At 32.9% G+C, this 16,276-nt stretch overlaps 1 protein-coding gene across 1 annotated transcript in view; it reads right to left on the minus strand.

Annotated features, from left to right (window-relative positions):
• Positions 1-203: 203 nt before the first annotated feature.
• The window catches only part of LOC123694038 (zwei Ig domain protein zig-8-like), a 30,162-nt gene continuing 14,089 nt past the window's right edge, over positions 204-16,276 (minus strand). The window contains exons 2-7 of the mRNA XM_045639332.1: positions 12,441-12,540; positions 10,397-10,590; positions 4,480-4,690; positions 3,313-3,440; positions 1,283-1,451; positions 204-390 (exon numbers count right to left, since the gene is read on the minus strand). Coding sequence (XP_045495288.1) covers positions 263-390; positions 1,283-1,451; positions 3,313-3,440; positions 4,480-4,690; positions 10,397-10,590; positions 12,441-12,516 — 906 coding nt within the window. The 5' untranslated portion in view covers positions 12,517-12,540 and the 3' untranslated portion in view covers positions 204-262. The remainder of the gene's footprint in view (positions 391-1,282; positions 1,452-3,312; positions 3,441-4,479; positions 4,691-10,396; positions 10,591-12,440; positions 12,541-16,276) is intronic.

The following is a 16,276-nucleotide window of genomic DNA, read 5'->3' on the forward strand; positions in this document are numbered from 1 at the left end:
TTTGCTATTGTTAAAGATAATTCGATTTATCTATTTAAAACTAGGATCTGGTTTAATCGTAAAAATAATGATACAAAAAATAATCTATTAATATTTTATGCTGTGAACATTCAATAAACCATTTAATAGGTATCTTAAATTTATTCCAATATTTACATTGTGAATTCTAATCGATGTAAATACATTACAATTACAATTACAATTTAATCTTTTAGCCTATTAAATTGCACTCAGATATTTTCACTATAGATAATTAAATATTTCACGTAACGAATTGGAAATTTAAATAGGGTATCGTCACATACAGTGTGAGGAATATACTCATAATAGAAACTGAGAGCTGCAAAGACGATGTTGCGCATCCTTGCTGCATTGCTGCTGGATGTTCACCTAAAATAACAACACAATTATTGATTTTATATTTAGTTTTATAGCATTCAAATGGTTTATAATATTTTTTTTAAAGAGTAGAAAAAAATCGATCGGATTTGAACCCGTGTCTTTCGCTATTCCGCCGCGACGCGACGCCTTGACCTCACCAATGATCGATTTTGTTCTATTCTTGTAAATTATTAAGACTATATTATTTATTAAGATCTTATCAATCCAACTGATGTTTGAAGTCCCTTATTGCCCTCAAGCGTAAGTGATAGATATCAGTTTCACTAATGGTTTTTCTTAACGACAAACAAGTGATAGGCCTTCTAAGCTTTTCGGATGACAATTATTTTTTCGCTTTCACAGATCGCGAAGGATTTGACATCTTTTGCAATTTTTTTCCAAACATTTTCAAGATTCTGGAAACTAGTAACATAGACGGCGATATTCATGAAGATATTGTTATGTGATAACACTGGTTTTATGTACACAATGCGTTATGTTTGTATTCATTAACTTCAAAATATTGAAAACTTAATTAATTATACCTAAAATAGATTGCTTTAAATTTTAAAATATTTATAAGCCTAGTTCACACAGAGCGAGTAGCCTTGCGAAGCGATTGTTGCGCGAAGCAACTTGGTCATGAGTGTGGACGCTCCTCTGCCGCATATATTTCTCTGAACCAAAAAAGCGTACGGAGCAAACCAAACCAAACAAAAATCGTCACTTACTCAATGACATGAGGGTAGTGTCTGACGTGCATGAAATTTACTCTCAACGCCTCTAAACAAAGTGTCTATTCAAAACGTCTATAGCTTATAACATAGTGTCATATAAACGATCTACCAAACAATGCAAACAATATTCATACAATTATATTCACCATAAAACGTTCCCTTACCCGATAACACATGCACCCTCGTAGACGCGGGGGGCGCGTTATTGGGTCCACAAGTGTATAACCCGGCGTCGTTAGCTCTAGCCCTTTGGACTAAAAGCCGGCTAGTGCTCTTCAGACCCTTCTCGGTGACTAGGGAAATCCCCCCTCGGGCTGAGTCGAAGTTTATTATCTAGTGGAATAGAGTAAAATTTAACCGTAGAATTAATACTTTTTATGGCTGGGTATACTGTAGAATTAATAGAAAAATTATTCTACTATTCAATCTGCTAGTGAATGAAAGTATGACCAGCCGTTTCGGAGATAAGGGACAAATACTTAAAAAGCTTGATTTTAATTCGTTTCATTGAATTTAATATCAAAAATTGTCGTGATTCTGAGGTCGATGTTTTATTGCATATCGTTGACTAGCTTATGGACTATGCTAATTAATACCAAATATTATATCAAAACAATAAGAGGCAACTTGCAATAAATATTGAAAAATTAGTCAACAATGTATCCTCTGTTACAAATTATTTGCATTTAATTTTATCGTACCGTCTAAAACCACAAACCTCTGCGTAAAACCGCTCTAGCTTAGAATTTTGAACAATTCACTTTAAAGCGGAACTTTCTATAACTTTCCACGTAGTTATTTTACTCAATGTTTAATACATTTGTGCATTTTGAATACAAATATTTAAATGTAATTGTTAATTATAAATTAATGACTTAACTCAATTAGCGATTGTTTATTTTCATTGTTTTAATCAACGTAATTTTATTATAATAACATCAATATTGAACCTGCATAAAGCATTATATTTTATGCAAATATCTTAATTATTATATTTGAATTACCTTTGCAACAATTAAACCTAGTATTACAATTAAATAAAATAGACGACTAGTATAAAAAGTTAATTACTAGAAAACAACATATTAATTTATAATTACGTCTTAATTACAAGATATCACAAACTTGGTCATATGATCAAACTAATTGAAATGTTAATGCTATATTAATCTATTTCACGCCGAATTGGCTATTTGATTGATGCATCAATAAATTAATGAAATTATATAAATACTAGCGGTCCGCCCCGGCTTCGCCCGTGGCACATATGAAAAATAGATGTTGGCCGATTCTCAGACTTACCCGATATGCACAGAAAATTTCATGAGATGAAAATTTTATATATAAGATGTTGAGTTTTACCCCCTTTTTCGACCTTAGAGATAACAAATGTAATATAGGCTTCTAAATTTGAATAAAGTTAAAATTTAAAAAATAAATATATTTTAATTACTCATTGAAGATTAAGAAGTCCAAAAGTGCGTTTCGTATTTGTTTCAAGTAAATCAAATTGATCATCAAAATATTAATGCAAAAATATTAGACTCAACTGAAACGAACACAATTTTCAACTGATATCCAAATAAATTTTTGAAAAAAATACTTTATTTCCTCAAAAAATAAGCTGCATATCCGAAGAGCTTTCTACTGCTGCGTAGCGAATTTAAATAAAAGTTCAACAACCTTATGTATTTATCCACACAGTTTGGCATTACAGTATCGGGTGTTTACTTAGAAACCGGTCAAGTGTAATTCGGACTCAAGTTGAAAGGGTTTCGCACTCAGGAAATACTTCAGGGCATCACTAGCATAAGTTTCTCAATATTTATTACATTTAAACTGTGTGTCCAATTTTTTTTTTGCTATAGTTTAACATATAAATAACATTCTTTGACAAATTAAAAATAATTTAATATGACGGTTACAAATAGAAAAAAAAAAAGAATTTTAACAGAGATATAAACAGCTCGCGGAGTAGAATAAAAGTATCGGTAATTAAAAACAATTTCAGAAGAAAAGTATCTGTAAAATAAACTAAAAAGTTAGATAGTTAATTGGCGAAATGGAATCGTAAAATTTTTCGAACAGTCGCGCGCAACATAACTTCTTACATCTAAAATCTATACATGAATCCCTAATAATGTTTGTGTGAACTGTAAAACCGTTTATTTGTCCGTGTTTAATAAGAAGGTACCTGTTCTCCATGTGTCCAAGTGATGGATGACGGCGGCTCGGGCGTGTGTCGCACCGTACACGTCAAGTTGATCGTCGAGCCTGTCTGTATGAACAGCTCTGCGCCACTCGATATCGTCGTCTCTGGTTCTGGGAAATATCGCGTTATAGATTGGAATATTCCATTTGAATGAAATATAAATATTGGCGAGAACTATATATGCGGGTGCATCAAAGTCTGTTTGTTGTAGCCTCGGTTTTGGCTGCACTATTGGAATTTGCGTTTTATTGTTTTATGAGTTAAAAATATAGTTATTTAATATAAATATAATAAATTATAATTCACAAGTAACTCTGTCTAACTCTAAGCATATAGTCATGCCGCTTAATGTATTTAAATGAGTTAAATACTCATTGAATACGATGGAATGAAGTACGATGACTACCTTTAATCATTTCTAAACTTGTACAACGTGCAATGGGTAATGACTTTTCCTAAAATAATTATTATTATACCTTACTATTCCTATATAATAATATGTGCGATACGTATGTATCGCCCCTTGTCCTGCGTCCTCTAGTGGCACTCACCTACAATGTTGAGGTACACAGCGTGGCCAATAGGCGGCGTGGTGGAGATCTGACACTCGTACTGGCCCGAGTCGCGCCGCTGCGGACTGCGGATGCGCAGCGCCCACTCCTCGGAGCGCGGCTTGTGCTGCGTGCTCTAGTGGCACTCACCTACAATTTTGAGGTACACAGCGTGGCCAATAGGTGGCGTGGTGGAGATCTGACACTCGTACTGCCCGAGTCGCGCCGCTGCGGACTGCGGATGCGCAGCGCCCACTCCTCGGAGCGCGGCTTCTGCTGCGTGCTCTAGTGGCACTCACCTACAATGTTGAGGTACACAGCGTGGCCAATAGGTGGCGTGGTGGAGATCTGACACTCGTACTGGCCCGAGTCGCGCCGCTGCGGACTGCGGATGCGCAGCGCCCACTCCTCGGAGCGCGGCTTGTGCTGCGTGCTCTAGTGGCACTCACCTACAATTTTGAGGTACACAGCGTGGCCAATAGGTGGCGTGGTGGAAATCTGACACTCGTACTGCCCGAGTCGCGCCGCTGCGGACTGCGGATGCGCAGCGCCCACTCCTCGGAGCGCGGCTTCTGCTGCGTGCTCTAGTGGCACTCACCTACAATGTTGAGGTACACAGCGTGGCCAATAGGTGGCGTGGTGGAGATCTGACACTCGTACTGGCCTGAGTCGCGCCGCTGCGGACTGCGGATGCGCAGCGCCCACTCCTCGGAGCGTGGCTTGTGCTGCGCCTCGAACCGCTGGTCCGACGTGTACGTGTAGCGACCCACTGTCAGTAAGTGGATGTCGCGGTGACGTACCCATGATACCTAAATTTATTTGATATTTTATTTCAGCACTCTACCAAAAAGTAATCGTTATGTGCATAAAGATATTGAACCATATTATACCAAAACACGAGGGAACTGTCAAAAAATTTAATGCACAAAAAATTAATCATTATTTCTATTCTATATACAAATTATGACTAATTAATTATACCTTTTGATTAAAATTACCGAAGGTCACTCTCATGCTCACTCTCACTCTCGCTCTCCCTCTCTCTCTCCCTCTCTCTCTCCCTCTCTCTCTCACTCTCCCTCACTGTCACTCTCATTTTCATTTTCATTTTTGGCTCCGCTCAGCAAAATGCATGTGCTGCCAAGCAATAACCCTATGACTACTAAAAAAAGTCATCAAGTTTTAACGAATTCAATAAATATGAGCTATAAACATGGCATCTATAATATATTTTTTAAATTAATTCCTATGAACATAAAATACTGTTAGTAAATGAGATGAAAATAATCACATTTAAGCTCATTAACCACCAGAGCGTAATACCATCAACGAGTTTATACTAAACTGCTTACCGTGTAAATCGTATTTTGATTTTCTATTTCAAACATTGTGTGCGGATTTTAAACGATACAAAATATTGTTATTTTGTTTATTGACCGAGATATTTATAAATGAAAGAATTGTTAAAAAAGTACCTACATGAATTATACTTATACTACTATATATACTATACTACTGCTGTGTCAAAACAAACTCAAACTCAAACATTTATTAATTAGAAGCACTTTTGAATCGTCATTACATAATATTTTTTGACCGATTTCAAAAAAAGGACTAAACTCTTTAATACTACGAGCAAATCTGTTATAAAAACGTATACCTTGGTAAGTATATTAATGCATTTAACTTTTTAAGTATAAAACGAAGGTAGGTAAGTATACGAATGCATTTATTGTGTATATTTTTTATGTCTGTTAACCTTTGGACTTTAAACAGATAATCTAATGAAAGATTAGTTCAAAATTGGACAGCCCAGACGCCCGAGCAAGTTAAATAAAGTCATCAAACCAAAGTTTCGAGAAGCGATGCTATATAAAATTGAATATAAAGGTTTCCACAGCCCGCCCAATGAAATGATATTGAAAATTCAAAAGTTAAACGTTTAGCGAATATCTTGAGAGTACAACTGAGATTGCAATTATATTTTTGCATAAATTATTATTTGCGAGCTAAGACGGCGATGTACTGAAATATTAATGGTGTTTTATTAAGAAGATTATATCTGTAGCTTCTGTTTAACCCTAGAACACTAACCTTATTTTTCGACGTTTAATACTAACCTTCGTCGTTTCGACTACGCTGTTTATTGGAGGGGATTTAGGGGTTTAATTAAAAAAATATATTTGTAGTTATGTTTTTATTTTATGGAAAATGTATTAATCTACGTATAGAAATATTAAAATATTTATTTTAACAAAATTTTAATTCAAACAATCATCAAAATAAGATCATAGTGTACACGCTTTATGAACTTTCTTTAATTTTTTGAAAAATTCCATACATATAAAATATAGCACCAAATTGCTTGAAATAAACTATTAATTACAAAAATAATATCGGAAAAAGTAATTAAAAATATAATTTTGACAATAGCTTAGGAACTAAAACATTTGTGACACACATAAAGTTTGTGTTCCCCACACAACGATTTTTTGTACTTAGTGCCCCTATTTTTAGTCTGCCTTTGCTTTACGGAGGGACATATAGCACATATGTTTCTTTATTGTGCTGTGGAGAGTCATCAGCAGCATTACTTTGCTCAGTCTCACTTATAACACTCACATTACTTCTTCCTGACATGTTTAAAATTTATGTGATTGAGTCCCGCAGAGTATCAGTAATGTCATCAGTAATTATACCTGAAAAACATTGAAGAGGATCTAAAATATCTTGAAAAAAGTGTACAGGCCTACGTCTTATGTATCTATGTTTCTTGAAGGTCTTCTGCTTTGTGACCTTGACTGTTCTGATGACCATATGTGTTTATCTTTCCCAAGAAGAATGGGACGCGATGGTCTTATAATCAAATCGCTAGGGTCAGCTGAAGTGCTAGGTGTCGCGTCTTCAATTGAACGTTGCGGAGATGTATTACTACTTGCCTCATAATCTTGATCTGGAAATTGCTCTTCATTTACAATAGAAACTTCATCATCATCCTCCATTTCATGCACTGGATCAGCCTTAATGTGGTCTTCAGGCTCTCTCGCAGATGAATTTAACTCATTGCTTTTGACTTCTAATAATAAAAAATGAATCTTATCTAAAAAATAAAATAATAGGCACCATTATAAAAGAAAATAACGTAATTTTAACTTAACTAAATAGTACAAAAAGGCACGTTACTACTAACCTTCGTCGATGTGACGAGCCATGGTTTCTAGAACAGCACGTGTGGGCCTTCCTCGCAAAAAACACTACCGTCCATCGCAAGCGCAACGGGTCGGTTGAGATTAGCTGAAATTAGAAAACCATACGGTCGCGCGCGTAAAAGTTATCGCGATTTTTTTGGTGACGCGTCGTCGAATCGACGAAGGTTAGTAATCTAGGGTTATGCATAATATAATGATTATGATAGCAATTTAAATGTATCATAAGGCGTGTCTTGGCCCAAATATTGTCTGTTTTGGCGCCCAACGTATGCACTCTAAGACAAAAATACTAATCATTATGTTAGTTGCGTCCAAATAATGTGCTAAAAAAGTTTTATCAGGAAAGAAGGGAGTGTTTTTGGAGAAATTATGAAGAATGTAATAATATCTAACCATGAATGCATGCTGAATCAAACATAACTTTGAACGTTTTTATAATATTAGCCCAGATTATTATATAATGTTAATTTTAGTAATTAAATCAATTGTCTTGACTGCCAAGAACATGAAAGATAAATTTAATATGAATAAATTAAAATTAATTGAGCTGCCTCGTCGATACGAACGGAAATGATAATATGCAAATAGATTTGGCAGAGTAAGTTTATCGTGATTTATGGTTTAACTTTTTTTATTGATTATGATGAAACTTCGCGGTTAAAATATTAAATTATGGACATTTGTATTCGAAGTGAAGTTTTATGGGTTATAGGATATGGCAAGACATGTCTCCTAAATTTTGGGGTGACTGTTGACAAAATTATATACGGAAATCAATTGAGGTGAATGTATCAATACAAACTTTTACTGAATATGTAAATAATGTTCTAGAAAGATCACGCACTATCAATAAATGATATGGGATAAACTTACGAGGAACTTTTTGTCTAGCAAATAAATAAAGGTGTTTCCTTTAAGAAATGTACATTTGCATTGGCGGCACTTTTCTTCTGAACATTTTCATTGTAATTTATAAGAACATTTTTGAGACCGTGGTTTTTCGTGAACATAAAATTTTGCCTCACGATAAAGAATATTTCTATTCTGTCGTAGTTTTAAAAACAACAACAACTGTCACTCTACATCTTCATCTACATTTTCATAAATATTAATAAAAACAACAAAGATTTTTCGTTAAAAGCGGAAAATCTTGAAAACAACTAAGCCGATTTTGAACATTACCAACACGAGTATAAAAAAAATAAATAAAAAGAAACAAATTGCTTGCGTCATTCTTAATAATGTATTTTCTTTGTATAAAAAGATGCATGATTCCTGAATGACGCAGGCATTTTATTATTATTTTTTTACAATTTTTTGGTATAAAATTATCTAAACGTTTATTCCTACCTGATTAGTGCTTGTCGAGAAGATTGTCTTAAATTTTTATGTAATATAATAGTCTTTCGGGTTCATAAAACTTTAACATTAAGGAAAATATATTTCCTATACATCCCACAATATAAAGAAATGGATAAAGTTTAAAGTATTACGTGTAGAAATATCGGATCTTTTTACCGAGGTTATAAAAAAGTGATCCTATAAAACAAATCCCAATGCTTCCAAAAAAGAAAAAAGGTTATAAGTATCAATATTTAAAGTAATACAATAAATAAACGGCTTTACGACTTTCACTCAAAGCTACGGTTAGATATCCTATTATATTCTAAGGGTATCGGGGTTATCAGTGAGGATGGTTAAGAGAGCACTTAGCAGTGAATGATCGCTATCTCGAGAGGTAATAATAAATATAAAACGTCTAAAGGTTCCAAAGCCCATGCTGCGTACGATTTTACGTTAAGAATAAACACGGATACAAATTTCTGTACAAAACTGTATTCAGGGAAAGGGAAATTTGGAAGCTTTGTTCAATAAAACGAACGCTCCTGTTTATTTTATTTAATAAAATAAATATTGATGGAAAAATAAATTGATCTTGATTGAGGGCTCGGATGAGTTTCTTTTATTCGATTCGAACGACCTTCGTTTGATCACGTTTTAAGTATGGATATCCGAGGTTAATATTCCAAGAGCAAATATAGAAAATTACAAAGGAGATCACTTTTATGTAGCTACGGGAGTTATAAAATATTTATAGTTTAACTGGATGAGATGAATGAAGGATCTTTTTTATATTTGGAAAAAAAAAAGAATGAATCATATTTTCTGCATGAATCATGTTGGATAAAGTTCCTACATTTATATTAAACTAGGTTTCCACCCGCGGCTTCGCCCGCGCAGTCAAAGAAAAACCCGCATAGTTCCCGTTCCCGTGGGATTTCCGGGATTGCGTCATTTTCCCGGGATAAAAAGTAGCCTATATCCTTTCTCGGGTATCAAAACATCTCCATACCAAATTTCATGAAAATTGGTTCAGTAGTTTAGGCATGATTGAGTAACAGACAGACAGAGTTACTTTCGCATTTAAATATAATAAGTATGGATGCAATGAATTACATAAAACCAATAAATTACTTATGTAGTGAACTTTTGAAAATCATGGAACTTAATTAAGATCACTATCGATCATGATACAAATCCAATCAGCATTTTACAATTAGCATTTTTTGAATAAACAGATTTTAGAATAAACCTTATTTCTAAAAACCTATTAGGTATTTTTGCGTCACACAAAACCTTCCACATTTCCATCATATTTTATTCGTGAATTCATAATAATCCTTTCAAGAATTTAACCAGTACGTACGCGTTTAACCTACAAAAGTTCAGCATTAATTGTGGGGTTTTTATTCTCAGATTTGAGAGTTTATTCTTTACAGAGCAAAATGGTGTTTTCAGGTGTCAGCACTTAGCTCAGACAAGTCCTCAAAAGACGGTAAGAACAACTTGACTCCTTTCAAGCGCTTGCTGAAAGGAAATTGTAATGGAGCTATTTTAGAAAAATTATACCAAAGTTCTCTTTAATGCATTCGTATTCGAATGGTTTATTGATTTGTTAGTGTGAAAATGATAGAGTAAAAGATTGTTTGTTTTATTTAAAAACTTTTTAACTTAGGTATTTTATTATACCTAACTTGTACAACGTAGTTAGATAGGTAACGTAGGTACAATAGGAATAAATTATTTTTAGAATTTAAAGCAATACACATAATATTGCACACTATCGACCACTTTAATCGTAATATGTACGTACAAAAAAAATATAATTGTAAAATTCCTGACGACCTAAGTGTACTACGTCATATTACAGTCTTTATTTACTCATAGGTTGCTCTTTGTTATACCACGCTGAAGAGTTTCAGGCACGCTTTATGTATGTAATTATAAAATAAGATTAAAACTCACAGTTCTATTTTGCAGATTCTTCACACGACATAACAACCGCACTGGATGTCCAACCAAGCCAGTAATGTTTCTTGGCGTGGTAGGGTCGAAGTATGGGGCGTCAGGAGAACCCTGCCATTCTTGCAGGAACTCTGCTTTGAAGCGACGGGATGACATTTCTGTGGCTGAATCTGGGTAGTCTGCGCCTGAGTCCGCTAATAGAAAAGAAAAGAAATGTAATGTTTGAGTTTATTGTCAAATAAATTGCGTACCTAAATGTAAAATGTTTCAATTGGCTTATCTGTGGTTAGCTGATTCACGGATGTTGTGTTGTCTTCTCGCAAATTGCCAAATTACCAAAATATATAAAACTATTTTATAGTCACTTAAATCATTAAGTTGGTAATGAAAATCAGAATCTTATGAAATATGATGATATGGGCGTGTTCGTGCGTTACTTCCTTTATTAGAATTTTTAACGTAAATTTTATACAGAAGTTTAACATAACAGGAAGCTGTGAAAACGGCCAAAGTACGAAGTAACTTTGTTATTTACTGCCGAGACGTATGCGGTTTGATTTCAGCAAAGATACCAGGAATTCAGAGCTCCGCAGGAGATACACCGGTTTAAACAATTGACGTGGAGTCGCCTAGAGCAATGGATTAAGCCCGGTGAGATAATTGAGATTAGTCCACATCAATTGGCAGGCATTGAGACGCTTTGAGGTGGTAATTTATACTGCAGTGATAGCAACTGAATGGAAAATTGGTTGCGATATTGATTGGGGTTTAGAAAAATAAGTGTGCATTTTGGTAGATATAGCTTTAGGTGGTGAAAGTTAGGTACTGGCGCCAAGAATTGAATATATTGAACCTACGAGTGATATTTTTATTGAGTGTTTAATAAATCGTTTATAACGAAACAAAATTTTCCTAGGCACAAGATTATCTTTTTGGAAATAAATTTTGACGTTCTTTGATAATACCAAATGCTTAATTATATGTATTTTCATGTCTTTTCAATTTTGTTGAACCGATTTTGATTAGTAGTTAGGTAAAGTTGATGTTGTTCTTTTCTTGCTGGGACATAGGTGGTTTGTATCGTTTAGTATAAGTTATCTCAAAAAGCCAACACATTAACTGGGAGCCAAAGCCAAATAATTAACGCTCTCATAGCCCCAACGGAGTCCTATAACAGAATTTTATTAGAAAGCCAATGTAATTACATGTAATGTTATTAACGAGATAGCTATAAAAGATAGCTTAGACATTATTAATTCTGCTCCTCTTAAGAGACAAAAGGATGCCAACTTTTTTCATATCCATCTTATATTGAGAAGGCCGGCCATTCATGAGCAGTGAAGCGTAAAGGAATAAATACACAAGCATACAATGAATAGTATGATTTACGAGGACATCATTCAAATGGAGATTTTTGGCAGTCATAAATCGTTAGGAAATTAAAACGAATAGCAGAAATGAGTGTATTCAAATATATATATTTTTTTTTACTGTGACAACATTTTATAACAATCATTTATCCTACTCTACAACTTATAAAGCTGAAGAGTTTGTTTGTTTGTTTGAACGCGCTAATTTCAGGAACTACTTTTCCGATTTAAAAAATTATTTCGGTGTTAGATAGCTCATTTATCGAGGAAGGCTATAGGCTATATATTATCACGTTAAGACTAACAGGAGTGGAGCAATGCGGGTGAAACCGCGGAGCACAGTTAGTTTATGGTACATAGATTCTCTTTATCAATGTTTGTCTATAATAATATAATTAACATAAGCCTATTTTTCACATTTACAACATGGTCTTGCGGTCTTATATATACAGGGTTACTTGTAAAACACCGGCAACCTCGCAGGACAAGATAGCTAACATCATAAGCAACAACATTTGTTCTACGTGTAAGTGTAGGATGTTTGACTCTTTGACTCTAGTATTTCAAAGGTGTTTTAAATATACATATTATATAATTAAATATTTATTACTACTTATTCAGCAATTTTATAAAGTAATACAATACTTTGTTATTGATAAAAAACAATACATTACCTCGTAACACAATGCATCCGTGAATGAGTGAAAGAAACAATGCTGTCTTGGCTCCACTAGGCTGGCCCATAATCATTCTCTTACAATTTTATCTTCTATTCTGAAAAAGAAAAAAAAATGATTATTTATAAACAATTTACGAATCATTTAAAGAAAAATGGACCTACAACACTATAGTTTTCATTATTTCACGATATCAGTAGTTCTACTTTATATACTGTTCGATATTATGAAAAAAACAGTTTTATCGATTTTTAGGTTAAAATTCATTTAAAATTTATTATTATTATTAAAATTAATTAGGTATATAATTAATTATAAGGTAGGTACCTATATAAAAAATAATTAATATGAATGTAATTTTAGTTTTACAAGAAAAAGTATAATGAGTCTCTTTCTTATGTAAAGAGTAAATACTGTAATTCTGTGTAACGTTTAACGAATTTAGCTTTCATTAAAGTTTCACTGTAACGTACCAACGACCTCTTTAAGAATTCTCTTTTATATACCTCAGAAGTTCCAACGTTGTAGAAAAATTAGAAAACATATACTTTTGACTATCTTGCGGATTAATTCGATTGTGACTTATTTTTGAAGTGAAACAAACTTCTTTAGACGCGTTGAGAGTAAAATTTCAAGTTCACGTCATGGCAATACCGTCACGTCATGGAGAAAGGTGACGATTTTGGTATATTTGAATCTTGCCAAAGAATTTCACTTCTGACACAAGAATATTTATTCTACTTGATACCACGCTAGTAAAGCAGCAGGTTTAACCGTATATAAGATTATGTTATTAATTATTATTAGAAAAAAGTATCTTATGCAATATTTTCTTAAAACTGTTAAAACAATAAACAACAAATACAGACTGTTACAACAATCTTAAAACACACAACAATATAAAATTCATATCTACAGAGAAATAATAGAGATTTCAATGTCTCGGAAGCGTTATTTTTTCAATACAATAATCTGGAAAGTTCCAAAGTTTGATATAGATATCCTTCAACTTTATGAATAAACTTTTGAAGTGATGTGAAAATGTGTTTTGAGAAATATGCTTGTAAATATAGCAGTACAATTTTATTTCCTGGAAATTCAGGAAATTGGATATTGTTCTCAAGAATAAATATAAATGTTTAACAAAAATATATCCTATTTTTAGAATGATTGGCTTTAAGACGATTAGGTACCACAATACATTAAACATAGTACCTACATGAAAATATTTGGGTAAGAAAGAAAGAAGAAAGAAAGAAAGAAAAGAAATTTATTGCCAAAAAAAAAACACAGCCAAACACATTATAAAATTTATCTTACAATCAAGAAACATTTAACATAACTAAGCGTTAAATATATAGAGGTGTAAGATATTTCCATATTTTTGTAACTATCTCAAACTAATTCTTTACGTTAATTTTTTTTTTAATTCTAACCTTTATTTAAACCTTTAATTCACAAACAATCAAGTCAACCGTGAACTACACATTTACCTCTCCAATTAAAGAGTTTTATAAGCGTCTACATTAGCTAGGTCACGAGTACAATAAAAACATTCCTTAATGTAAGCTGTAAGCAAAATTGCCTTGTAATGGTGCTGTCACGAACATAACAAGGAGCCATGTGACCGAAAATGAAGCGACTTAACACATGTCTATAGAATAAATTGCTTTTAATGATGTTTTATTCTTTTGTTGTGAATTGTGATGGATTGAATGTGATTTGCTTATGGAAATGTATTTGGTATTTACATAACTGATGTCAATAAGGGATTTTTCGGTTGTAGATTACGTGAGTTTGATTTCAATTAACAGATAAAATAATATGATAAAGAAAAACAAATGCAATCACAATTTCGAATGCAAAACTAATCTAAATCTTTATCGGAATAAACATGTTTTAACGTTATTAAGGTTTTTTTTTGCCTTGCATGCATTACCAAAATCTCATAAAAATGAGTCATATCGCGTGCAAGTCATAAATACCTCGTATTCTTTGTAGTGCTTTCGTCAGAAATAATGTGACGTAAGAATATTCTAGAATTTTCGACAAAAGTATTCCATATAAAATCTATGAGTCGTAAAAGGTATTTTAGTTTAATGTATGAAGAAGGAAGTCAATTTTATGCAGTATATAAATATTATAATTATTATGTAGGTACTCGTATATATAAGTTCTCTTAATAAATAATAATACAACGTTATGGGTTTGCCAAGTATAAAATCATACTATATTATATTGTTATACATATCGTGGGTATTTTTAAGCAGATCTGCAGAACAGGCGTCATAATATTTTTTAAAGATCGTTTAAAGAAAACTATATTACCAAACATAGGTACACTATAGTCTGGTTATTACAAAGTTATAGTTATAATTCTTTCTATATGAATATTCCATCACAATAAACGTAATATTCCCTCTCGCATCGATACAATTTTATGCAACGGAATTTATAAGATAAAAATGTTATAAACCCAAGATGGATGAGGTTTTAAAATTGAACCTTTTTCTCGGAGCAATCTTAGATACTTCAGAAATGATTCGATTCACATTGAAGAGTTTTCAATAAATAGGAGTTGTCTCGCTGCATTTTCAACTATATCTAAAGTGCATGGAGTACCTAAATGAAAAACTGCTGACAATATTCCTTGTTATCTTCTTTTGTAGGAATTCAGTATGGTTCAATATATTTTTCAATGGAAAATTTGTTTTATTATTTTTAATCTTTGAGACGATCTCTTGATACAGCTGTTCTGAAAAATATATTTTTTGATCCTTTGTACATGTTTTATCATGAAAGTATAGAACTAAATTCATATTACATTTCCAATCGAAGGATTTGAAATACGCTATAATATATACGCTAATAGAATTTCTTCATAATCTACATAATTAACAAAAATTATTAGATTAGACAGCGATAAGGGTAATAGATTATAAGTTGTAATATGTATTCTTGCGATTGATTTAACGCGAATATCCACTTATAGAAAACAATCTGATCATTGATCAGTCTGTGTACAGCATCGCGTTTTTGTTTATATCTGGTAAAATAATAAACAGAACAGTTCTTTGGCATATTACTATAATATAATATGATGTTACATAATATGTATTTTGTAAAATTAAATTGTAAAACTGACGTATGATTATAAAGAGCAACTATGGAGTTTCTTGCCGGTTCTTCTCCGTAGATACTGCTTTCCGAATCGGTGGTAAATGTTAAAAATATGTACCTAATGACGTTTCAAAAGTGCTTCTAGAAGAAGTCTTATTTAATAAATAAATGTTTGAGTTTGAGTTTGAAAAAAAAAATGATTGTCAATTATTTAACTTCCAAACTATCAACCAAAAAAGTAATATGTATACAAGCCACAAAGGCCGAACAAGGTACAAGAAAATATGAAAGTGCCTTTTAATAACACTTGATACATGACCCCACAGTGTCACGCAGGAAATAAGTTTATAGCAATGCGTGCACGCCATCACGCACGTTCTACGTATCAACTGGGGGAAAATTGCCAAAACAAAATTGCTTGGCATCATTGAGATAATACTAATATGGAGACGATACCGCCTACATCACTTATGTTCCACTCAACATACGTCATGTGGCGTAACTGCACTCAGTCGCTTGCTCGCTCATTGGCGCGAAGGTCACGCTCATTTTTTATTTGTTTTAAAGTGAAACGCATCAAATATGCCTACGTGTGTGTTACGATATTGCACAAATAATACAAAGAATACGGAAAAGTGCAAAGGAATAACTTTTCATCAGTAAGTAACTAGATAATAATTTTTAAAACTTAGTTAGAGCAAAATTTTTGGCGG

Source organism: Colias croceus, chromosome 8 (genome assembly GCF_905220415.1).
Source record: "Colias croceus chromosome 8, ilColCroc2.1".
Taxonomy (NCBI): Eukaryota; Metazoa; Arthropoda; class Insecta; order Lepidoptera; family Pieridae; genus Colias; species Colias croceus.